Raw genomic sequence first — 27,034 nt, forward strand, 5'->3', positions numbered from 1 at the left:
TTTTTTTTTTTTTTTTTTTTTGGAGGCAAAATGCACTTTTGCATAGTACTCTATATTAAAGATTGCATGACACAGCCTGAAAAATACTTTTTAAAATTTACTTAAGGGTTAAATTAGAGGTATGCAATTGTCATACAGCAAAATAACTGTCTTCATGACTAGAATTTCAATGTCTTCCTGATTTAATAGTTCTTAAATGTAAATTTGCTTCACTCCTTTAAAGCCAAACATTCATCTTCTGGTACTGATGAATTTACCAAGAGAGGTTGAGCTATAACATGCCAATGAATTCAACATGTTGAAAGATGAATTATCACTAAATTTCTTTTTGCCATCTACAAAACTGCAAAGAGCTAGAAATGTGTGGATAGAGAGGTTAAAGAAAAGACAGAGAGGTGAGCAGAGAACAAAAGGAGACAGAGTGAGAGACAGCAATGGAGTCTATGAATGACAGAGTGAGAGCACTGGAGACACAGATGACAAAGACTGACAGCCATCCTCCTCAGTCTGACATCTACAGTACACCACAGATCCAGTCCTTTGAATATCAAAACAGGGCAAGGGTTAGAAGAAGTCAGAGGGAGGAAACAGTTCAGTCCGAAACTTGAGATTTGCTGTCAGCGGAAGCAAGCTGACATTCTGAGCCAGACTCCACACAACCATCGTGATTTTCTTTGGCCTTTCACTCCACACACACAGATACACAGAACCGCACATATTTACGTGATCTCCTTAAGGTAAACTGATCCAGCAGTGTAGTTTTTAAAAAGGCGCAGTAGTAAGGGAGTACTGATGGCTTTTTCTCAGTTTTCTTGCTTTTTCCTTTAGTCTTCTTTTTTTCTTTTAAAAAACAGGTGTTGTTAATCCAGGCCTGTGCTGTGAAATACAGTCTTTTTGATGCAAGAGTTTCTTGTTTGCTCTGTAGAAAGAGCAGTTTCACCCCAGAGACTGTCCTCCCTGTCTACCTTTACATTCTGTTAGGCTTATGGGATTTAAATCTGACATTTTTGTTTTTTGTGTATGTGTGCATGTGAGGAAAAAGCAAAAAAAATATTTCTGTGCACTGATACGCAAGCGAGCTTGCAAACAAATGTCCAGAAATCTTGATTTTGCTGAGCTTAAAGCTCAAACAGCAGAACTGAAAGCACTTGGTAAGTCTACATTTCCAAGCCAAAAGAAAAATGGACAGACGGAAAAGAAGACTGACAGAGACAGTCATGGTTTATGCCTGTGTGTTTGATTTAGCTTTGGCTCAGGCTGTCTGTGCTCTTTCTGCATTCCCATTAGAATGTTGTCGTCTGTGGCAGCCCAGAGGATTTGAATGGCACAGGCACAGGGTAATGGGAACACAGGGGATGCAGATTGGCAGGATGTTTTTTAACCACCAATTTCATCATCAGAATCACCAGCATTGCATTTGTATTACTTCTGTAAGCATAAAGCAGGCTGCGCCCCGGAGATCACATAGCACAAAATAAATATTGATGTTGAAATCCGTCCATGCAGCAGGGCTTTATTCCACAGTGTGACTTTTATAGCTCAATTATGACTAATAATGTTAATGATGCATCCATTAACAGTAATAAATTCATGTGTGCTCTTCCTCCTACATTGATTTTTATTAGCTGGACATTATTGTCCATAATCAAATAAAGTTTATTAGACTTCTCGACCTATAAAAAAAAAATATGTGGACAATTAAAGACATGTTTAAATAAAACACAGTTCTTAAGCTCCAATCTGTGCGTGTGTCTGGTGAAAAAGATAATATGACTTTTTCATTGATAAGGTTTTCTGAAGAAATAATCTCAGTAACTTTAAAGTTAATGGAAGTTAAGCCTGGCCTAAAGACAACACAGCCTTCATCTTCCTGTACCGTGGCAGATTTTTATTTGTCACTCATTCAGTATGAATGCGGATAGATTTGGTCAACATGTGAACTACAGTCATGCTAGAAATGGTAACCAACTCTACAGATGTGTAGTTCAAAATAGAGGTCCAACACTGGTCATTAGTACTAATGTAATAAAGACCACTGAACACTCTTGGATCAGAATGTCAACTTGTTAATGGGCATTATGGCTTCCTTATCTTTCAGCCTCTGATCTAACAGTCCATAATGGTTAGCACAAGGTGCCATTATAATGTACAGTGACTCCACCTACAAATCTATTAGCCATATGTGATTTCATTCTGGTAGACCTCCCCTTAATGGCTGTCTCATCGAACAGCACTGCATTACTTTGAGCACAGCTTTCATTTTTAGTCTCCATCTGACCACATGCTGGATTTTCTTCAGTGAGCTCAAAACTGTTTTAAGTGAATTTCATTTTGGGGACAAGGACATGTATTGTAGATCAAAGACTTTGTAGTTGGGCCTGAAAAACTCCCGCTCCTCCTCCTGTCTTTACAGTGTGCTGCATTAAAGTGTACCGTGTCATACCATGACATCTCCACCAAATATTCTCCCTCAAACCTCTGAACGCCCAACATTTCCCCACATATCCACACAATGTGCACACAAGGATTAGACACATGCATATAGACTGTGCACCTTATACTTTTATAGATATCTAAATATAAAAGACGCTGTTGTAAACAAAGTTTCAGTGTGTGTCATATTTGGTGAACTGCAGCAAGCTGCATGCCTCCACATTGATATAACAGCAGGATCATTGTTGCTCTCTAAAGTTAGTTTCACATTTACACACCTGAAGCAACAGCAGTCACTTCAATAATGATCCTTGACACACAGACAGCATGTGTCAACATTCAAGTTAAATAGAGTGTACTCTCTTTATCAGAGAAAGTATGAAACGGGTTGTTTTTTTACAGTGGGAAAGTTGGTCTTTATTGATATACTGTACATTAAATTCTTGTTTACAAGAAGCTTATACTAGTATAGAATGTAAATGACTATTACACCGACCTATATTCGACCTACATGGCTACCCATGTGTACCCATTTACTTTATCAATAGTTAAGTAGTTATGTGATAAGGCCACAGTGGCTGGGACATTTGGCACTTAATATGTCAGACAGTTAAAGATGTTACAGTAGAGCTCTGGACGGACACTCTGACCCTGTGACTGTTGGAAAAAACAAGAAGGCTTGCTCCGGGTCATGCTCCTGACTTGAGTATTGCCTCCAGGCTTGGGCATGAAGGACTATTCCACGGAAAACTCCACTTTTGTCTCTGAGCTGTAGCCAGGGTCTCCGCTTACTCCACACCAGTGAAATCCTTAACGTGAAGTTTTATGCAGAGTTTGGGGTCTGCACAAATTTCCCCTGTTGCTTCGCAGATGTGTGCGTGCAAGTGATTGGAACGTATCTTCGATGAAGCAAAGCTCACATAGTTTCTGAAGTAACCTGAGGTGCACAAGGAGACACTATTGATGGGGATGGTGGAAAGATTTAAATGAGGTTTTATTTTTACAAAGACTTACCCTTAAACATAAACAAAAATTAAAAGATTGGTAACTGTCTCACTCTGGGAATTATGAGCACGGTTCATAATGAGGCCATTTCAAGCTTGTGTACGGGAACCATTAGAGAAAATAAATATATAAGGTATTATATGTCTGCGCTTTGTTCTGTCTTTTCACAGGAGACCAGACACAGTTAAACAGAAGAATGCTTTTCCACCAAACTTCATTCACTCTCTGGACTCCACACACATGATGCTGACATCTCTCCACTGCTACAGGTAACGTGTCAAAAGCCTGAAATAAAAGATTCTTTACGTTTTTTGTTGGTGTTACAGATTCATTTTTATAGAGTCTGATATTGGCACTCTCTGTATTTGCATGATCCCATATGAGTGCAGTCTCATATTAAGTCCATTCATCACCTCAAATAGGCATTCTGTTAATTCATTCCCTCTTTATGACACTATAATTGGCTTTGAATGAATAACTGCTGTTGACTTGCTAGGTTTCTAATAAAGTCCTGTGCACTTACCTTTTATAGTAACACTGTCTACTCTTTCTTTTGTCCTTTTTCTGTGATGTAATTGCTGCACGTGACCTGTCATGATGCCTTTGTCTCCTCTCTTCTTGTCCTCTCTCAGTTCTGGTCTGACTTTTGTCTCAGTTCATGACTGTTTCTGGACGCATGCGCTCACTGTGGACACCATGAACAAGGTAACGTTTTAAAGCAGTCATTTTTTTGCTCCCGCCTGTGCAGATTACTTCATTTTTTCACAGCTGTTTCCAGCATGTTTTGATCATGTATATTCAGGGTTTTGTGCTTGTCTTCTTTTGCTGATTAATTAAAGTTAAAAAATGACACCACTGATTATGTCTTGCTTTCTTTAGTCGAAGCTGAGCAGTGTTTTTGCGTTTCTGAAATCACTGAGACCTGAGCTTCTTTTAGCATTTCTACAGCCGAAGCAGGTGATAAAAATATTTTGTGCAGCACCTATGACTAGTGCTTCAGTTTTGGGAGAACAGCTTGGTGATGCCAGTGAAACAAACTTCTTTTGTCACTGCTTTGTACATATACAGGCTGCAGGTAGCACCAGCAGACAGGCTGATGTGCTGAATAAATGACTGCCTGCCCCTGCCAGCTGAAACTCCGTCATCAGGCCCAGACTGAGACACGGCATTGAATAAAATGGATCAAATTACCATAAGGCCCCAATTTTCTGTAGATGTAGCTTCAGAGCAGTCGGGATTTTATGTCTTCACCCAGTCTCAGAGGAGTTAGAACCAATGAAGCAGTTCCCTCTCACTATATTTATTCCCTTGCATATTCTCCGTCTCATCTGTGTGAGTGTACGCCTTCCTCATTACACAGGTAATTGAACACAGCGGTAGACGGAGGGTATTAAATATCTTGGTCAACACCTAAGCACACGAAGTAGATCCTTGTTTTAATGGCAACTGATTCTTCCTTCACCTGCCAATTTCTCTGGACTGCGCATCCTATTAAAAGGGCACGGATCCTATCAGTGCTGGGCGAGGTGTGGAGTACACCTCTGATTCACTGTGAAATGCACCCACAGATAACAATAATTAAAAGTTTAAGGAAACTGATTTAAACAACATAATTGATAAAGGTAACTCATAAAGGAAAGAAACTTTAGTTCTAGCTCTTCTGATACGTTCAGACATATAAACTTTAAAAAGGCGGTGTGGGTTTTTTTTAACAAGACGTGGGGGAGAAATAGTCTGATAGTAAAACCGTATATGTTACTGTATATTTACAGTACTGTGCAAAAGTCTTGACCCACCCTTCGTTTCTTTATATATGGTGAGGAAAATTGTTACAGCACTTAATCTGCAAACATACATGCAAATACAGTTTGGAAGGCAAAAAAAAGTTTTTACAATCCTAAAAAGCTTGAAAGTCAATATTTGATATTGACTTTAATATATTTTGTTCTGATGAGGAGTTAAACCATGAACTTTCAAATCTGGATTCGTGACTCTATCAGATGTGTTATCGCTGATTTTCAGTCCAGTTCTTGTGTAATTTGACATACATCAGCCTTTTCTCCCTATGTCCCTTCCTTTAGAATGGCTTCTTGACAGCCTCCCTTCCCCTGAGATGATTTCAGATTAGCTTTCATTGAACATTAGAGAAGATAGATAAGCTGAAGGTCTAGGCTTGATCTAGGTTTAGGCCTGACACATGTTTTGTTTTGGTTTTTGTCCTCCACTTTGTTTTCTACTTTCTGGTTTTCTTGGATATCTTTTTAAGGATGCATGGTGCTGCGATATTAGCTTTCAGCTAACTGCTCTTTGGGAATCACCATGTTGGTGCAAAAATACAACTTTATGCTGTCATGGTTGTCAAATTGTGTTATCTTTGGAAATCTTCATAGGTTCAAGCAAAGAAATGGCAGCAAATGATGTGTTTTTGTGACACGCTGCTCGTAACAAACTGGCTACATTTTTATGTGTAACAACATAACACAGGTTCGTCCCTTGGGTTTAGGTGCTTTTTTGTTGTTGAAATGATTCATGGGTCAGAGTTAAGGTGCAGCACACAAACAAAACAAATTCCTCTAAAAAGGTTTCGGCACAATGACTGAACTGAAAATGAGTCCAAAGGAAAGTCAAAGACCATTTTTTAAAGAAAATTACAGAGTTTGGCTCCTTGGCAATAAAATCTAAAGAAATGACGAGTGGCTCAAGACTTTTGCACAGTACGATATCAGCATTTACAGAAGGGTGCAAAAGTTTTAGGGTCTCTGATAAGCAGTTTGACGTGCCTGTAGAGATTCAGTGTGATATTGTGCTGGATGATCTATGATCTTCTCATGAATGACTGTTAATTAGCTATTAAATTAAGTCACCTCGAGCCAGCAAATGTGTATCATGGGGTTCTTTCAAGTTATGGAAAATAATTTGATTTTAATTAGATATCCAGACCTGCATAAATTTGGAAATACTAACGCAATAATATTACAACACAGCTCATCTTTTCCTGTTATCTTCTAACTTTAATAAATTCTTTCCACCCTACCTTCTCTTTCAGTACATTTGACAAAAATAGGTTTTGAAGCAGAAATGGAGAAAACATACAGCCAAGGCAAAGTTGTTTCAGCTCTTGGAGCTGGTCCATTTGCCAGATTTGGTTGCATCCCTTGATTTTTTTTTCTTCTTCTGTGCTCCATTCATCGTTCAGTTGGTCAGCAAGCCAGAGTCAAACGGTCAAACGTTTAAACCGAACTAACTCAAAGTGCACTTCTCTCTGCCTCGTCTTCCTGCCAGGTTTGTCGGGAACAGTTTGTCGCCCTGCACAGCCAGCCAATCCTTCAAGAGCTGTCCAACTTCCTGCTTCACAAATATTGCACAGGAGTCCTGTGAGTTTGCACCCACATGGAGGAGCACTTTTGACTGGGCTCATACACACAGATCCCAGGAGCGCTACTGTGGTTGCTCAGGCAGCAAAATATTTGTCATACAGTATCAACATTTCAGTGAAATATTATGTAATAGCTACTAGTTCATATTTTCATACTTAGTTGCACCTATCTGCTGTCTGTCCCTCTTGTTCTTACATAACAAGCCATCATTCTCACGAGTCTGTCTTTATGCTATATTGTATTACCTTTAATGAGATTTTTATGATATTTGTGATATGTGCCACCACAGATTGAACATATTCAGCTACTACATGTGCACAGGTTATAAAACAGAAGCTAGACAAACATAAGAGGGCTTTATAGCCACTAATCTCAGGGCTTTGTGTCCTTGTAAAGCACTGAGATTTTCTACAGTTTCTACATGACATTAGATACAACATGATTCTCTCTCCCCATGTCCGTCTTACTATCCTCCCATTCTAGATGGGTAATGCTCATCATCCACTTCCACAGCACCTTCTTTGTCTCTCTTTCCATTGTTACTGCCTAGTTTCACGAACACATTTTTCATTCTAGGATGTGTCAGAGAAGAGGAGATGTGGAACTACAAAGGCATTTTGGGTTTCTTTATTCATCAAAATGTTAAAGTAATTTTTTTCTAGTATCAAAAAATAACCCAGCTCACCTGTGCACAAATGTACTTTGCTGTGTAGAGTTTTTATGCAGAGTATAAAGTTGCTCTCACACTGATCTGCAGAATGACAAAACTGCACAGACAAACAGAGCGGACTTTACAGTGGTGGCAATGAGACCTTCTTCCCAGTAGTTACATGTTTAAACCAAAAAACATATTTATATATTCAATTAGTTTTATTTTTGTTAATAAGGAAGAAAGAACAGGTAACTGTGTTTGTAGGAGGGCTGAAAATCCTTTGACTTTGTACTCCTATAGAGACAAAAGCACATTTTTCTCTGAGTTAACTTTATTACTCTCCTCTTTGTGGCAGGACTGAAGCCAAGAGCAAAAAGTACCAGGAGTATAGAAGGCTGATGATGCTGCTGGCTAAAGTGCCCCAGACAGGTCAGTTTGAATGAGGCTGTGTGGCTCCCAAACACCTGGGCTTGATGGAGTGTTTACAAGGACAAGGTACAGGGTGATGGGGTTTGTTCCTAATTGGGCAGAAGAGAACTTGTACAGGTATACCTTAAAGCTCTTAGCAGAAGGGCAATACTGGTGGACCGTATGAACTGGATCCATCCACAATTCTGCATTTTCCTCCTTGCTGTATAATTCTGATTAGTGTTGAATATTGTCCATACATATCAGACTTGGTCAAATAGCCTGATTTGGTCCCAGATTAGAGTATCCTACATTTTCAAAAACTAAATAACTAAAAATAATAAGTAAAAACTAATAAGCATGTGTCATTGTGTTTCGTAACCTGCATGGCCACTTGCAGGTCCAGCTTCCTCACTTTACCTTTTGATGTAATTTGCGTTTCTATCCATTGTTCTCCTAAATGGATGTGGTGCACAGAGGCAGTCTCTCTCTCTGTCTCTCTGTCAGGTGGATGCAGGCTTTTCTGTTATGCAACCTCTTGCTCCATCTCCATTTGTACACTTATGATCTGCTTGGCACTGACAGCTGGGTTGTACCAATTGATTGCTGTTAATTGTGTCCCTCCTCTGCATAATCAGCTTATGTGGCTGAGACCGGTCAGGTGTGCACCTCGGGCGTCTGTTTTCCCGCATGTCCGCAGTTTTCATTTCAATAGAAGGCCCCACTGAATGTGGAGTATAATCTTTACTATAAAGGATCCGAAACGTATGATTATCCGGTTTCAGCGTGTGTGTAATGAAGAGCATCATTTGATGAGGTGTATCTACAACTATAAATTTAGGGTTTTAAAAAAGGCTGGAGAGAGAACTCAATAACCTGTGAATGTTTTACCAGCTGGAGTCTGAGTTTGGGAATAACTGATTGGCCGTCTGTGAGAATAATGATGGCTGTCAGCTATTCTGTTTGTGTGCTGGACTTGGAGTTAAGAATACAATTCAATGAATCGGTTGTGGCTGCAGTATCTTATTATCAGTCTCACAGAGCCAATAATTGAAGGAAAAACATAATAAAGACAATAAATTATTATGCATAGTTTATGGGGCAGTTTGGATGCCTGCTAAGAGGGCAGCAAGTATCCAAACATGAATGAAGGAACAAAAAACTGTATTGATATCTATGTTAGTTAGTTATTATATTAACTTGATGTCAGCATGTTCCAGCTATAATAAGCCTTTTCACTCTTCACTTTTTGTGTCCTTTCCTCAATAATTTATACAGCAGCTCCTGCTGGTGTACCTAACTGTCAGAGAGGCAGAGCACACAAGGCTAAGCACAGAGTGCAGGACAGGACCTCATTCAGACCTAAAATTAGCATTCATGTGGTAATGGAAAATTTACTTGTGCCCTCCAATTTGAACATTAAAGTTTCACTTAAAAAACCCACTTAAAAGAATAATTTTCTCCTCTTCTTCTGTGGCATAAAGGTTGTAGTTGGTCTTTTAGAACAGTTTGCTCAGATTTAATCAATTTTGGATGAATCATAGATTATTTTTAATAATTTGGATTATGCAATGTATTATGCAGTCACTTAAAAATAATTAAAAAAAACAACGTATGTGATTTAAATTTGGCCAATCTGCTCTTCAGGATCATCTTGGTTGCTGACTGGAAGGAAGTGACCGCACTTGCTCTCGTCGCGTTTTCACCATGGTCTTCAAACTCCTACAGATAGCAAATATAAATGTTCTCATTCAAACAGACCCAAATTCGCAATGGTGAATCAGATTCTGGGATGCGAGTTGACTCGGTGACTCTCAGTTATGCTGTAACATCCTGAGGCATCAGGGGGAAGACATTTAGTGGAAACAACCTAAACTGTGGTGTGTGCCAGCATGCCACTGAGAGCATGAACAGAGCACTCTGAAAATGGGTTGTGTTTTGTGGGCACACCAACATAATGTTCACTCATTCCTCCTCCTTGACTTCATAGCACTTCCTGAAAATGAAAATCAAGTTCAAGTTTTGACACCCTAGAGCAGGGGTGGGCAATCTCAGTCCACGAGGGCCGGTGTCCCTGCAGGTTTTAGATCTCACCTTGGGTCAACACACCTGAATCACATGATTAGTTCGTTACCAGGCCTCTGGAGAACTTCAGGACATGTTGAGGAACTAATTTAGCCATTTAAATCAGCTGTGTTGGTTCGAGGACACATCTATAACCTGCAGGGACAACGGCCCTCGTGGACTGAGATTGCCCACCCCTGCCCTAGAGGATCCAGCAGATAGTGCAAAGGCACAAGTACAAAGAGGCATAATGGACCTTGAATGGAGTGAGCTAAAAATTGTACCTGTTCTAAAAACGACTCAGACTTTTACAAGAAGTTGGTCTTCATTTATATATGCTCGACCCCCCAACCTTTTGATTGCACCTAATATTTTGGTTTATTACCAAATGCTATGCTGTGATGCTGAACTTTTCCCTTATCATGCAAATATAACAGCAGCTTAACTTTAGCTAATTGTTGCTGTTCTTCATGCATTTATTTTAATTTTCAATCCAAAAGTAGCTCACAAATGTTCCTTTAATAAAGTAAACATGACAGCTCACGCTACCTTTAATGTGTTCCCGTGGAAACTAGCTCTGTGAGAATGATTCAGTTGGAGGAGATGTCTGCACTTTTTTTAAATAATATAAGAAATCAGTGTTACACAGCAGTTTTGGGGGTTTTTTTCACCAAATGCAGCAATACTACGTGGCACTTGTTTGTTTTTATGTAGGTCATATAATTTGTGTAACTACTGTCCAGTGACTAAATGTGCTCTGACACATTGCGTCCTGCCTCTCCAGGTGATTTTGATCTCCAGCGGGTGAAAGAATCTACTTTTTTCTTCAGCTGAGAGCTTCGTGAGAGCGAACCAGTAGAAGGAGATGAGTGGAATTGACAGAGTGCAGCAGGGAAGCTGCAGGCTCCAGGGTCCCTACCGGCTTTGTCTTCCACAGACATGAGGACATTGATCCAGCCGCACCCTGCCTGCCTCCTGGTCCTCAGCCTGGCTGGAGCTGTTGGAGGCGTACACAGCGAACTCGCCTTATTAACTGACTTCTAGACTGATGGGAAAATGGTGGGATACTCATCCAAGTGAAAAATGAGGGAATAAGCGTTCGATGGAAATGCTAAGACTTCAATTACGGAAAAGTACCTCTCTTAGTAGACTCTACCTGGCCATATTCAGGTTTGTGTGAGTGTGCGAGTGTGGGTGGGAGTGAGTGAGTGTGTTCATTCGCTATACTGAATATAATGTGAACTGTGCCAGTCTGTTCATCACTCTAATATTTTTGCTACTCGAGCAAAAAAAATTCTACCTACAGTGTGTGTGTGTGTGTGTGTGTGTGTGTGTGTGTGTCTGCTGGTATCATGATGTAAAGATTTCCACTGAGCACTGACCTGCCTCTGCAGCCCCTACCTCTGAATGGCAGGGTGGTGTCTAAAACATTTTGTCTTCTTCAGAAGACGTTTAAAGAAGAGACATTTGAAAGATGTGTTTTACTGTAAAATGAGTGTAAAGGACACAGAAACCAAGACATGTCCGGACGTGTCGGGGTCTCTGAGATGGAGCCATAATATTCTCACCTTCTTGGAGTAACTAAACACTTGACGGTTGCAATAAAATAAACATGCTTCTTAAAATGTCTCCTTACTTATTCAAAGCTTCAGTCAAACATTTGGTATTCTTAGTGTGCTTAAACAGGATGAATCGGACTGCCTGTTATTTAATCGTATCTGCATATTTCAGTGCTGCTGTTTAGACTGTTAGATGAAGGCCTCCTTTTAGATGTACCACAAAGGGTTTGCAGGCTTCACTAATCAACTCAGATCTTATTTTTCTGGGCCAGTGCCACATGTAGAAATAAAAATAGCAGAAGTGCTATCTGATCATTGCTGGAAACGTTACAGCAGTTTCAGACAAAAGGTGCCATTGATGTTCAAAGGCAAATGTAGGCTCAGCCAAACAAAGCTGGCTGAGTGGCAGTGTAATGAAATGGAAATGATCTTTGAGGGGGCATAAGTAGTGTGTGCTGATTGCACTGCAGGTTTTTGGGGATGACAATTAATGCTATAAGAAAAGTTAGTTAAACATTTGTCTTTTAAATATATGTGTGAATTTGTGTGAATGGGTGAATGACTGAATGTAGTGTAAAGCGCTTTGGGGTCCTTAGGGACTGAGTAAAGCACTATACAAATACAGGCCATTTACCATATTATTAGAAATTATTCTCAAACTGGTGGGTGCAGAGCCACTGTAGGTGAGGTGTATCAAATAATCAGTAAAACTAAGCTGAATATGATTTTTCAGGGCAAATATGAGTTTGATGGTTGTATGTGCTAAACCTCATTTACTAAAATTCATAAAAGGTTTGAAAACCCCTGGTATGACCAGGGCAAAAAAGGTTTTCATTTTGAGAAATGAGCATGTTTGCTGTCTTGTAAATGGCATTAAGGTAAGCTAACCTGGTGCAGTTAGTTTTTTTATTTTTTTTTTATAGCCAGCACACCTCTGCAAAAGTGTTGAGCCACACCTCAGATCTTTAGATTTTGCATCCAAGGCACCAGACTTTCTGTAACTTTTTAAAGTGCTCTGAGAAAAACTTCTCAGGGTCTTTAAAAGTTTTACTTTGGACACTGGTTGCTTTTTAACTTATTTTCAGTCCAGTCCTTAAGTTACTTAAGTAAGAGTAATTTGAATGTTATTTCTATAGCATCTTTCAAGATAAATGTCAGAAAGTGCTTCTCAGCAAAATACCAGAACAGAAAATTGAGTTAAGCTCTCAGATCTGATGCTCAGATGTAGAGAGTTCCAGAGTCTGGGGGCCACTGTTGTAAACGCTCGGTCTCCTTTAGTTTTAGTTATGATTCACAATCAGTAGACCCTGATCACATCACCTCAGAGAAAATTTAGGGACGTAAGGATGTAAAAGTTCACTGTTGTAAGCTGGTGCTTGTCCATGAGGAGCACTGAAAGTCAAAACTTAACATCAATGACTCATTCAAGCATAAAAACACCCCAAACTCAAAGAATAAAGCAGTGTAATCTGGCAATTTACCAGTTGTAAAATGGATCCTTGGGTGCTGTTACTAGTAGTTTCTCACAAAAACACATCACTAATTCTCATTTATTTAGTTCAACCTATGAGAAATGCCAAAATTAACAGTTTGGCAGGTATAGAATCATATTTTGGGTGATTCCCAAAGAGCTATTAGATGAAAACTTGGCATATCTCAGCACGTTGTGCATTGTGTCCTTAAAAAAAAAAAAAGAGTAAACTGGACAATGTTAGTTTTTCACACCTTAAATTTCATTTTGTCTGTCTACAGCAAATCTGAAAGTCATGTCTTTCAGAAATAGGAAATAATGTCAGCAAAGACCTGACACAGAAGCTGAGAGATCCATCTGGACGTGCAGCTGATCCATCTACTGTTCACTGAAGCCTCATCAACAGGATTCAGTCACAGTGCAAGAGTGGCTGTCAAGAAGTCATTCTTAAGGAAGAGAAATTGGGGGGAAAAGGCTGAGCTATGCCAAAGAACTGGACTGAAAGTCAGCGACAACACGTCTGTCAGAGTATAAGAAGGTAAGGACAGATGCACAACAGTGAGTGCCGCAGCGATCTGTAAAACAATGTGGCTGCTCTGTCGTGGTTTTGGCATTTCACTCAGTGGCGTTAGAGAACTCGTCAGAATTGATGGTCATCCAAAATGTTGGCTTTCAAGCTTGTACAAACTTAACTTATGCTCAGCATTTCCAAGCATTTTTGCACACGTATTCAATGAACTGCTTCAAGACTTTTACACAATTCTGTGATTCTGATTTAACGGTCATGTTTTTTATTGATTAATAAAGAAAGCTATGATTTTGACTTTAATCTTAACCTGATGCACACCAAGCAAAGGTCTCTATTCAGCAGACATTAGCCCCGAGCTGCCTCTCCTTTCCTTTGATTTTTTTTTTTTTCCCCAACTGGGCTTCAAGGACGGAGCTCTCTCCTGTAAAGTGCTCTTAGGATCACACATACTTAATACGTATCATGTTTCACAACACGACTGCCTGACAAAAAGTGTTACTTGACCTCAGCTCTGCACCAAGGAGTGGTCATGAATGAGCGCCGCATACCAGATGCCTGCGTGGGATGTCTGACTATAGTATAAGCTTTAAAGGTATTACTCTACAACACTAAAAATGGTGGAACCTGTTAGCAAGTTACTGTAGAGGGGGGGAGGTCAAGGAACAGACATCTGTTTTTGTTGGGAGGAGGTGTGCTGTTTGCCAGAACTGTGGATGACTTTGGCTAAGGGAGTGCACAGGATATTGAAGATGATATTACAGCTGACGTGTGGCTTGATGGGCCTGTCGTGTTGTCTCTGAGGTGATTCCCTGGATGTTTGCTGTTAGATCCTTTGAGCTTCGCTGGTCAAACCTGCACTAATGGAGCAAGGCTTGAAGCAAGAAATAGTCAGGTAGCTTCCATTACAAGCCTGCATAAGAGAATATATGTATTACGAGCAGATGTTGGGGCAGATGTTTGACAAACCCTTCACGTGAAGGCCTCTCTAGAGAGATTAAAAGGTAGAGCATAATCTTTAAGATGTCTTTTAATGTACATGAAACAAGATTCTTTAAGCGCCTTATTTTATAGTCACTTTTTAATAATCAAACCTCCGCTAGCAAGTCTCAGAACCTCCATCTAATACAAATCTGGTTTGTTATAATGCTTTAACCAGATGCTGAATGCTTAGGATGCTTATTTCATTCATTTACATGAAGGTGTAAATCACTGTATTCTGTTTTTAATTATATTTTAGGCAGTTTCACAAATGTTATGGAAACGGGAAGGGTATTTGTGAATGTAAGGAGTCGCTGAGGTCTGCTTTCTGTTGGCAGTCCAGCTACAGTAGATTAGAGTTAAGTGGGGACTCTAAATTGGTGATAAGTGTGAAAGTGACTGGCTACATTAGAGCTGTGATAAAGTGAGGGCATATGTGGGGTGTTCCCCTGTCTCACACTCTAAGCATTCTGGCATAGTCTCCAACCCACCATGGCCAGAAATAGAATTAAGATATATGCAAAGAAGCAATAATACATTAATTATTCAAAAAATCTTAAATCCAAAAACTTCGAATATTTATCACGGCCTACCTTGAATGTACTGTATGTCACTGAATGTAGAAGCACCATCAGACATCAGTGGAGGGCTTTTACTAAGCTCTTTATTCTAGCTGCAGCATCATCAGAGAGGAGACACCACAGAAGTGTTGGTCGCTATCTGTGAGACATGCCAGAACTGGAAGCCACTCTTCGATAGCCGCACCACTCACTTTTGCCGAGAGGACTTTGATTTCCTTGCCAGGCTCCTGGGCTCTCCTCGTCTATCTCCCAGCACTCAGCAGCACTGGCAGGGGAGCACACTGTACAGACAGCCCTTGTGGGAGCAAACAGGGTCGTAACTCTATGATAGCAGGGGAGAGGAAGCAGAAGGCACTGCAGGGACGGGGGCTGGGTGCTCTGGTGTTTAGAAGACGGGTGGTACAGTGTTGGCAAGTGTGTGTCAGGTATATTAGTATTAGTTGGTCTGACCTTTAGTCTGGCTGACTGGTGCTGATGCATGATTAACAAACATCAATTTTCCTTTAAATTTCAGATGGAAAGAAGTAAACCCTCCGAGGCTTCTGTAATCATCTGCATGTCAACCTCTAAGTGGCAAACTCACACAATAAGTGTGAAGTCTATTAAATTCCCCCTTTGGAGACCATCTGTCTCAACACTGCAGGGAAAACTGTGGCTTTTGAAATGGCACTCCAAAAATGTCTGAACAAGGACGTCAAGAAGTGGAAACTTTTGTGATTTCTGTGCTTGAGAGTTTTTGAAGGTTTTCAAAATGGTTTAGATTACTCATTTAGAATTTTAGAATATTTTGTCTGCAAAAAAATATGAAAAAGTAAGACACAAATTCATTATTTTATTTACATACTTACTTTAAACAACTGAATATTTTATGATTCTTCAGTTTGATCACATACAACTCTTCTGTGCCCACTAATCATACAATTTGACTTAAATATATTTCCACCTTCCATGTGCTGGATGTCTGTTGCAGCTGACTTTGCATTTTTGGCCTTGCTCCCTGCTGTTTTTATGGAGCGCTGTGTGTAAAAATTCATCCTGCAGCAAAAACAAAACGAGGCATATTGGCATACTGATGATACAATCACATTGAAAATGTATCAGTGAATCACATGGCACAAACTCAGTGTGTTTAGTCATATAGACATGGATTGGATAATGTGCTGCAGTTCAAAGTGAGCAACAGAATGATGAAGAAAGGTGCTTTAAGAGACTTATTTGGATAATAATGGCTTGTTGATGCCAAATTTCAGAAGAAAAAGGTCAAACTGCTTCATAAGAAGTAAAAAATAACTCAAGTGCCCACTACAACCAAAGTATGTAGAAGAGCATACCTGAACAAACCACACATCAAACTCTGAAGCTGATGGGCCACAGCAGCAGAAGACTACACTGTGCAGCACTCCTGTTAGTATAATTCACCATGTCCCAGAGCTCCTCTCAAACTGGTTTCTTTAACCTGACAGTAGGTTTTCATTTTGTGTTAGTATCTTGTCCAAGTACGTTTGCCAGTGATTACTTACATTACACGCTCCCTTGATCCTTTGCAACCTTTAGCTCGTGGAACCAAGAATGCACACAACTGAGACTTCAACTCTAATTGACATTGACCTGTTAACATTATTGTTGTCTATGATTAATTACAATAATTACATTGCATAATGAGACTTGTTATTCCTGTCCCAGGTGTTTATCTAGATCAGAGACTTGCAGGGAAAGGTCACGTAGAACAGCTGGGTAAGCTTTCCTTACCAACTGCTTAAGTCCCTCTTAGGAGATCCCCACACGAGCTGTGAGAGCATTTATATTAAACACAGTCTTCTAATGTATATTTGTATCAGAAACACATTTGTAGTTCAGTGGAAGTCAAACACTGTAGATGGAAAAACAATATATTAGACAGGTAGCATTTATTGATGTTAATGAATCTGCCTTTTAATCGAGACTACCAAAGGGGAGCACACCTCAGCACAAGCATTGTGTGGAATAAATCCTTCATGCTGAATGATATCTTGCATAATTAAATAAATATTTGCACAAGTAAATGTGCCTCTTCCAGCCCATGGTCAAAACGCTCAGAATGCCACCAAAACCACAAGTAAGCTGAAGTCTAATATTCACTATATGACTGAGCAAAAGATTTTTGATGATCGCTTTCTGTTTTCTAGAAGGTTTTCTGCTAAATCAGCTAGAAAAGCAGAATAAGATGCATATTAAATCTGTTAAAACACCCCTATATGTAGGTGATAACCTTTATTTGAATTGTAAATAATAACTTTACTTTCAACGTAAAGTTTTTGTTACAGGATCTTCTGGACAGATTTCTTGGGAAAAACGTTAAGATCCCTGTACATGCGAGATGCATCTGTGGTAATTTGGTACATGCCTACTTCCACATACAACCTGGATTAATCATGAATTTTTCAGACCAGAAGTGCAGCAGGAATCAATAACCCCAAGGTTCATGTAAATTATTGATACTTCCCAAATGCTCAGAAGGAAAGGACTAGGTTGAGTGGCGCAAAAAGGACTAATAAACATCACATTTCTGAAGAGAAATCTTAACCAGTTGTGTTTTAAAATAAAAGCTACAGAGGAAGAGAAACTAGAGAAAGGCGTTTAAATTCGCAGAAAAACTATTGCAGTGTTTTAGATGTAAAAATCAATAACAGCTCTGATAAATGAAAAAATACCTTCAAGACCTACAGCGAGCAGAGACAATCATCTGCTTTTACTGTATTAAGAAGCTCTGATTCTATTATAACGCAAAATTATTGACTCTTTGCATGTTTGTGCTTTTCTAACATGCTAATCTAAAATAAATAACCTAAACATGAGGCAGTGGAATCATACTGTAGTCAAATACAATTTATTGGTTTAACTCTGTGGTGGGATATATGTAACAGTGACGTTTGCATTCTGAGGAGCTCGCATTTTTACAGCCACACACAAAGAATATAGTATATGTATGTGGAAACTACCATATTTGCTAGGCACTAGGTATGCACAGTACATGTTAGGACACATGACAACTGCAGAGTGGCTCAATAAAAGAACTTCAGGTCCCTGACTCAGAAACGCCTGCACTGCACTGTTGATTTTTCTTAAAGTGACGGCTGGAGATTGTCGGCTTGCTTCGAGGGAGTTTCCCAGAAAAGAGGTTGTCTACATTTGTCTGTAGATTTAAGGTATTGATTGGCTGTAAGTATTGGCTTTGTACCGAGTCACTAATATGGAAGGTTGTTAGACTCACAAGTCAGGGATCTGACAACAAGGAAAGAAATAATAAATAGAAACCGAATCATGTCACACCAAATCCCATAAAACACAGAAACAGCCAGTATAAAATTTGCATCATATATTTTTACCTTCTAGTTGCTTATTGGTCAGTAAGAGTGAAATAATCCAAACTCGTTCGCATAATTGTACATCTATCATAATGTCGATGACACAAAATCATATCGTCGCTCGGTTGTTATGAATAGCCCTTGTAGGTAAACATTTTAAACACCCTGAATCCCCACGCATTCCTCCTATTGATGACCTCAGAGAAATAAAAACTGGAATGGTAGATACTGTAGTTTAGCGTCAGAGAAGCACTGAAGCTAAGAAAAACGAGGCTCTATGAAGAAAGCACAAAAAGAAGCAAATACAGATGCTTCTGTTGCCGTTTCCACTGCCGTGTCTGAGCGTGCATGTGTGTGTAAGCACAGCTGACTTACCAAAGCCTTGAGCGTGTACTGAAAAACCGAACAGCTGAGTTTTTGTAACATTTACATAACACTAAATATGTTTGTAAAGTTGCAGAAGAAGAAAAAGTGCATTTACAGGATTGAGGGGAGCACACTATTGACTCATCAGGGAAAAAATAACCCCAAAATGCGCTGGTAAAAGAACCAGGCTTTGCAAGTTGACTGGGGTGTAGAACAGTAGAACAGTAGAAGAAACCATGCAGACCCCACAGCAACTGGCACGTGAGTATATACAAACTCTGTGTGGTAACTGTAGAAAAACAAGCGATACATCCTCTGTAATACAAACAGCTTTTCTCTCTTTTAATTATTATTTTCAAGTAATATCAGTTCATACCAGATGATAATATGCATTCTGTCAGAGATTACAAAGAGATTCTTTTTTTTTTCAAACATTTTCTTCATCTGTTTTTTTTTTTTTTTTATAGCAGATCTACATTTACAGTAAACTAAGTTACATTAATTAATAGTCTGGTGCACACTATGTTTACACATAGAAATACCATGTCTGTCAAGTTAGTTTGAGTGGACAGTAAGCGCGGTTTAAACGTATCTGTTTTCAAAGACAGATGTTCAACAAATTCTCAGTAAAGTTTGGGAGCGCAGTCTAAAATATGAAATATTGCATCTTCGTTAACACCTCAAGGGCAGAACATCTTCTGCATACAGTGGTCATTCACTCCATTTCAAACAGTTATTGCTTCATGTGATAAACATCACTTTCAGACAATAGGACTGAATGAGTGTTGCCTGATTTTTATGCTAAATCACTGTGAGGTTTGCATACAAAAGAATTGCAATCGTTGGAACTTTGGTTTCACTATTTCCACACTTAATTAAAACATGGGGTTTATTTATAATTATTAAAACTGAGCTAGTAATATCTTGTGATATGAGTAAAGGTATTGACTCAGTCTGGTTTACTCTCTTTCTCTGTTACACCATCATCCTTTACTGTGTGCTTTCCACTAGAGTAAAAATATCTAAAAACTAATTTAGTCACAAATGCATTTCCTGTCCTAACAGAGTGCCTCCAGGAAACAATGTGAAGTTCAGCAAAATACCATTCTCATAACAAGCCTCTATTAATTATTTTGGAGTAGCTAAATAGGTTCCACAGGGCATAATTTGGGGATAAAACAAAAGCACAACAGACCTCAAAAACACGATACAAAAATACTTATAAACCTTCAACTTTGTCCCATTCAGAACTCTCAAGGTGGATAACAACGCCTGAACTGAAACTAAACAAAATGAAAATGCAAAATGATCATAGGAGAGGAACTCATTATTGGCACTGTATAATGAAATCCAATTGAACGAGAACAATAACAGTCCAAACAGACCCGGGGGATTCCAATTTCCACACTCATTACCCAGTAATGGTTCAGGCATTAGTGAGATGAGGTGAATAGAATAGCAGGTCCAGGAGAAAAGGTTCCCTTCCTAATGCTTTTGGACACAAATTGCCAGTATTCCATGACCTCTTATTGAAGCCTTAATGACAGAGGCACACTGCAATATACATCCTGCAAAGTATCGGCACGGTCCTTGGCTGTGGACCAAAACCGTAGCATCAGCAGCGGCATTGAGCTTCGCGGGAGTTTCATTATCGGTGTGAATTGACTTTGGCGTAGTGACACATGGCCCAAACTGCAACTAAAGAAAAGTGAGATTAGGGGTTAGGAAAAGAATGAATTTACATTTTGATGAGGGAATTTACATTTTAACTATAAAATTTATTTTACTTGGCTGGCAGTGAATTACAATTTGTAAGGTTAAACAGAACATTTTCACAATTATGGGATATTACCACTTACATGACTTTAGTCCATAAACCTGCACTCCAGGGGATGATGTGTGTGTTCGTCAAGCTCAGGTCCTCCATCAGAGGCCATATATATGTAATTAAAAGGAATTATATATTTACGCGTCTTTATGATCTACTTAAAGCTGCATGAATCAGTTTGTAGCTACTTTAGGGCAAAAGTCTGACGTCACTTACCTTAGAACGTTGCTCACATGAGCAGTATTACACTACATATTATTGCATCACAGTTCTTTTTTACTGGGATGCTGGTTAACTCTGTTTTGGTCTCAACAAGGTCATTAAAACATTATTCAACAGCTTGTTGCTGAATTTGTCTCTGTTGTTGATGCTGTGCAGGTCACTTCAATATTAATCATTTGCTGGAAAAAGACTGAACAGTACAACAAACTTGCAGGTGTTAAAAAAACACCTGATTAGAGTCAGTGCTAATTTAAAGTACAGTGATTAATGCAGCTTTAAATAAAACAAACAGGCAGACATATACTGTAGAAATCAGTGGCTTGGCTTGAAGAAACAATACAATCGTAATTTCAGCATTGAGGATATTAACTGTCTGTGATCTGGGACTTATTTATCTGAGTTAAGGGCTATCAGATCTTATTAGTCTGATTTATACTTTATAAATCAGACTAATAAGATCTGATAAGTAGACTGCTTTTAGACTGTATACTTTGAAATATCATCATTAATATTGTGTAGTGTTGTTCTTATAAATTTGGCCTTTTGCAGCCAACCTACTGGGAAAATCTGCTCAAATATAGCAATAAGATCCCACTAAAGTGCCAACTTCTGATACTTTAAGCACATCCCTGAATCTCTTTAACTCTCATCCAACCCCAAGTTTGCATAAAATGAGGTGAAGGAAGGGGTAGTGAAGCAAATTTCCCATGTGTTGTGGATTATGTTGTGAATTAAAAACACTACTGTACCATTACCAATCTGTGCAACTAGTACTTCTGTGAGTAGAAACATCTGAGTGCTGCAATTTTAAAAGTCACCATACTGACTTTATTATATTAGAACGGTCGCCTATCAGATTCTCCCTGCTGCATCTCATTCGACATTCATACGATCGGATAGTCAAACTGGAATAAAGAGAAGAGGAACTGTAGGAGAGATAACAGAAATCTCCCCATGTTCCTGTAGTCAAGATCCTTGTTGAGTCACTCTCCAAGTGTTTTTAATCAGGTTCACAAGTTTGAGGATAGCCTGGATTTGACTTTGATGTGGTCTGTCTCAGGAAGGCTCACTAAAGAGTCCTTCTTGGGGAGTCCCGATTCTCCCAGACCAGTTCCCACTCCTCCTACTGCTACCCCTGCAACAGGTGGAAAACCATGAACAGAACCAGGGAGGGATGCTACAGGAAAGGCCCCAACAGACATCTGGTGTGGGAGAACCACCCTGTGTGGTATGGCGCTCCGGATGCCTGTGTGACCCAGTGGGGTGTGAGGGGGCTCGATGGAAGTAGAAGAGACTCGTGTAGATTGGGGTGGACTAGGGACAGCTGGTTGTCCCATCTCGTGAGGCAGTGAAGGCTGAGAAGCTGACAGTGCCCTGGCATCTTGGCTCAGACTTCCCATTTGCAAAGAATGGGTGCTCTTATGTGTGCTGGGCCTGTGCACGGGGCTGGCTATGTGCTGCTGGACTAGAGAAAGCTGTGAGCCTGAGGTGGGACCAGCCAGGGCACTGGATCCATACTGGAATGATCGCCCACCGACTGCTAGTGGGCTTTGGACAGGGGGGCTGGACAGGACCGGAGGAAAGGCACCAGAAACAAGGAGTTGAGACTGAAGTGGAGAGGCTGAGACAGGGCTCGATACACTTTGCATCACCTGAAATCTCCTCATCATCCTGGGAGACTGCAGGTTACCCAATCCCACAGAGTTTCCTTGCATCGGAGCACAAAAATTCATGGCTACAGCCTGCTGGAGAGTGGCAACTGCTGAATTGTGGGCAGAGGAACTTGGAGGCGTAAAGATCCCACCGGTCAGTGGAGGCGTCATGGACATGGCCCGTGGGCGTGGCACATCCACCTGTTGAACCATCTCCCGATCATATTTAACTATCTCCTGGATCATCTCGTTCTCACGATTGTTGAAAACACCTGAGTTGAGATCATGCTGAACTTTGTGCATCAGGATCGAGTTCTTCTTGCCTGTAAAGACATGGAAAAAGGAAGAAGTGTTGCTATAGCAAATAGAAACAATGCAAAAAATTAAAGAAAAAACAAAACAGACTTTAATGCTATATTTCCATACCTTACAATTTGTTAATAATATGCTAAACAGAAAAAAGCTTAATTTACACATATATACTGATATAAACAAATATACTGCCTGTATCCATTTTTTGCAAACAAGCAATCCAAGACTGATGGACACGCAGACACAGAAACACCCTCTGCCTGCTGTAGGGTAATGCAGAGGTGCAGGCAACCATTATTTCTGCAGTGACCTCAGTGCATATGATGTAAGAGGGAGCATTTCACTGACAATATATTAGCCCTACAGGAGAAAACACTATTTACTTCAACGTATTTCTAACGTATATGTGCAGCTAATTGACGGCTATTGCAACTGCTAATTTAACAGGTTATCAGTAAACAGCACCAACTGATGCCTTTATTGCTAAATTTGATGGTCGCAAGCATCATAAACTGCAAACGAGAGATTAGTGAAACCATCTGAGGAAAAGGTCTGTGTCCCAGTTTATATGGCATGGGGAGTCTCGCCTTGTGTTTGCTGGCAGATGCTAACAGACCACATCCAAATCAGGAAGCCAACCTCTGATTTTTATGTGAAAAAAAAGAGAGAACCTGAGCTGCCAGCAAAGCACTGAATCCAGCCTTGCCAGCTCAAAGCACAGCTGGATGCAATGCTGGATGAGTGGCCCCAATTTCAGAAGCAGTTGCACAGCCGACTTGAGGCTTTTCCCCATCATCATCTCAGCTGTGAGTGCGGTGGCCAAAAACACGCACTTGAACAAGTGATGTGTGATCTATTTTCTTAGCAGAAGCATACACTTGGTGAAGTAAAAAACAGTCACGTGATGAATCCGACACTAAAAACTGCAGTTTGTCCACATTATTTCATAAATGCGCCAAGGAGAGAGGACACACCAAGGACAGAAAAATACAGTATATGCACTCTGATCTACAGTAACATGGAATGCACAGGGCATGAATCAATGACTTAGAAACCATCCTAGCATGCACCAGTTCATTCCTTAATTCAGTTGTGTGTTATAAATTCATGTGGTGGTCATAATGCTTTAAAATATTAAGCTGGTTTATGTGATCTCAGACTGTAAATGACTCACAGAAATGCACTGCTTCTTATAGCAAAACCTCTTGAAAGCACTCAAAAGTAAAACAGTAAACCAGCTGGGATTATAAAGGCAGATTTGTACGAGGCATTATGATGTATGCCACTGAGGAGTGAACCGCAGAATCCCACTTAGTCCTGAAAAAACTGTCTGCACAGATAAAACTAAGACAGAGTAATTCAGGTGAAAGCAGGTGTGCATTTCAGCTGAGGGCCATCCTGGGTCACAGTAGTACTGCAGAGAAGAGAATAATGGGATCGCACAAGTTCAAACCCACTGCTGTCAGGCAAGTAAGATGACTGTGTTAGAGACTATTGTGTATGATACCTGCTGAGTGCCTTCCCTCTGATGTGAGGCCCAGATAGGCTGATAGTCAGTAAACAGGCTCTCTCTCTCTAACACTAACACCTATTCACTCTAACCAGTGGCTTACATGTGAGGAGAAGGCAACTAACGGTGAGATCAGGTGAACAAATCCTCAATATGTCAGATTTAGAGTAGAAGGTTCATTGCAGGTGAGCATTAGATACTGTTAAAACAGGAGGCAATGAAGTATGAGAGAAAAAGATGGACACTGTGATGTGTTGCTTCAGGGATTGGACATGTTGAGACCAAAGACAAGATGTTGGCAGCCTTCCTAGCAAAATCCAGATGACCCAACATCTGTTGTGCCCTGGTAACAAAAAGGGACTCACAGCAGAGCACAGCATGTAGAGAGGTTTGTGTGTTCATATGGAAACTGTAGTATTGTCAGCTTGATTCACCAGTGCGGATGGCAGCCTGGAAAGCTGACTTCAGAGCTAGGTTATTTGTAAGTGCAAAGCCTGAGATCTACTGTACATCACAAACAAAGATTATTATTCTACCACAACCAGCTGCTAAGCCAGAAGGAGAACATGAGGGGAAGGCTGATGATGATTTGGTGACTTGTGCTTCACCAGCATGATACATTTGCTGCATGTGTGGAATAAAAACACTCACAGCTTGGGAGTTTAATAGTGGAATTACAGTGTGATTATGAAAATCTGCACTAGAGTGTGCAAACACATCTATACAGGTTGATCATATTTAAACGTCAGCAGTTTTGCTTGATTCTGTGTATCAAGCAAGATTTTCCCACAGATGGGATTCTCCTGATAATGCCAACAATCAGAAAAGGGGGAAACGCTGTAACATGTGTGGCCCTGGAAATGTATGATTCAATTTAGCTTTTATATAGACACACAAAAAATCAGAAGGCTTGGAGAAAATTAATCAAAAGTGTGGGTGTTCCTGGTAAGTACTGTTGCTTTATTCCAGCTCTGTGTTGAACTCCTCCTCCTCCCACTGACTTTTATGGGGATTTTATCTGCTGATAACACAGAGCTACTCTCTGAGGTGTTTGGAGGCTTGGAAAGAGGAGACAAAGGAATGCATATTTGTTGGCTTGCATCCTTGGAAATTCTCTTAGGGAAAACAGCAGTTGGAGAACTCTGCATCACACAAAATTATTGTATCAGTGTGCAATGAATGTGTGATCTAGCTGCCTTTGAAATGGTTGCATTGAAGGGGATCAGGTCTGCATCTACTCGCAATCCTATTGCGATCTTCAAAGCTACTTTGGTGCATCGAGACTGGCAATAAAACAGCAATAAGACCGAGTCAGTCAGCTATCAGTTTGTGATTGAATGACATCAAACAGATGAACAGGTTGAACTGTGATAAACTGGCAGATTGACAGAAAACTGACATTAAAGGTACATTTACATCAACTACTTACATACCAGTCAGAACCTCATAGATCGTAGAATTCCTCCACAGACAGTAATGTACTTATTCTAAGACAGCAATTTAAGTGCAACATTACATTGGAAAAAGACCCATAGAAGAGTTGTGTATTCCACAGTACTTGTAATCAGTTGCCAAATCAAAAAAAAATAATTCAATGGATTCACCAGGGAACCACCAATTTGTCCAAGTCACAAGGAGGTTGCTACCATGTTTTTTCTCTAGTGTGACTGAGCCATTGAGAGATGGAATTTCTCATAGATATGGTGGTGTTTCTTGTCATACATCCTCCTTGGGTGCTTGTAAACTGGCCAAGCTGTAGTGCCAGGCTCTGCTCATCAAATGTGCATCATAAATAGCAGCGATGGATGACAATAAAAAGAGGAAAAGGCATACAACCATCTGATTGCATCCTCTAAAGTGCAAACTTGGTTGGGGATTATCATGGTTTTGAAGAAGTTGGTACTGCAAGTTGGACCACCCTCATTTGTGGTTCAGAGATAAAGCACGGATAATACGTCACTGTTTCCACAGCAATACCATTGCCAAGTAACACCTAGAGTTTCTTTTACTAGCCATTGATTAGTAGAAAATAATGACACATACACAGAAGGTCACACAAGTGTCTCTATGTCCATTAATGGCCCACACAGGTCAAACACTGTTGTCATTAAAATGCACGGATGGCTGAATCAGCATTCCTCATTCAAACTTCTAGTCATAAATGCCCGCACAGAAAACAATACATAACTACTGAAGACAATTAAGCTTAAAGATTTATTTAATCATGAAAGCTATTTAACCAACAAAGCATGTGTCTTTTATTTAGACTCTTATGTTCTTAAGGCACCTTTTTATAGATCTCTGTGTCTTTGATCCACTTGTTTTCTTCTGAGAAAGACTGTTGAGAAAGCCAATTAAAAGAGCTCATCATTAGTGACTAGTATGCATCAAGTATGATTGGAGGTTTGGTCTTGAAGCAGACAATCCAAGCCTCTCTTTAAATATGTGAGTTGCCTGACTGAAGTCTGCTCATGTGTGGAAACTGGCTGCTATGGCAACAGCTGGCAGGTGGCAGATTCAGGGCCTCGTGAACATATGAGGTGTGGTCATGTGATGAGGGATGTAACATTAGCTGACCTTGGGGGGCATGACGGGAGACGGAAAGTTGTTTTTAATGTGAAGGAAAATATAAACTGTCAATCAGCATTCATGAGCACATCTTTGTGTGTTTTTGTTTAATATTTGTTTTATATACATTCACTCCAGACTGAGGCTACTGAACAATCGCTGGAAAAAAAATCAG

The 27,034-nt window shown here is 39.9% G+C and overlaps 2 protein-coding genes across 5 annotated transcripts in view; one reads left to right on the forward strand and one right to left on the reverse strand.

Moving 5' to 3' along the window:
• The window catches only part of polrmt (polymerase (RNA) mitochondrial (DNA directed)), a 71,088-nt gene that overhangs the window by 40,708 nt on the left and 3,346 nt on the right, over nucleotides 1-27,034 (forward strand). For 2 of the 3 annotated variants that reach the window (XM_005920736.2, XM_005920737.3), the window contains 5 exons: nucleotides 3,609-3,707; nucleotides 4,071-4,143; nucleotides 6,721-6,812; nucleotides 7,823-7,896; nucleotides 10,724-11,564. In XM_005920736.2, coding sequence (XP_005920798.1) covers nucleotides 3,609-3,707; nucleotides 4,071-4,143; nucleotides 6,721-6,812; nucleotides 7,823-7,896; nucleotides 10,724-10,773 — 388 coding nt within the window. In that variant the 3' untranslated portion in view covers nucleotides 10,774-11,564. Of the gene's footprint in view, nucleotides 1-3,608; nucleotides 3,708-4,070; nucleotides 4,144-6,720; nucleotides 6,813-7,822; nucleotides 7,897-10,723; nucleotides 11,565-27,034 lie in introns of those variants that run through there. The other variant, XR_006054301.1, reaches the window with a different exon arrangement.
• Nucleotides 15,575-27,034, reverse strand: part of hcn2b (hyperpolarization activated cyclic nucleotide-gated potassium channel 2b) — a 44,893-nt gene continuing 33,433 nt past the window's right edge. The window contains exons 8-9 of one of the 2 annotated variants that reach the window (XR_006054302.1): nucleotides 20,627-22,792; nucleotides 15,575-20,465 (exon numbers count right to left, since the gene is read on the reverse strand). Coding sequence is in view for 1 of the 2 variants with exons in the window: in XM_005920735.3 (XP_005920797.1) it covers nucleotides 21,828-22,792 (965 nt within the window). In the remaining variant the exon portion in view is untranslated. Of the gene's footprint in view, nucleotides 22,793-27,034 lie in introns of both variants that reach the window. The other variant, XM_005920735.3, reaches the window with a different exon arrangement.

This window comes from Haplochromis burtoni, unplaced genomic scaffold (genome assembly GCF_018398535.1).
Source record: "Haplochromis burtoni strain Fernald_Lab_line unplaced genomic scaffold, NCSU_Asbu1 Contig_42, whole genome shotgun sequence".
Classification (NCBI taxonomy): domain Eukaryota; kingdom Metazoa; phylum Chordata; class Actinopteri; order Cichliformes; family Cichlidae; genus Haplochromis; species Haplochromis burtoni.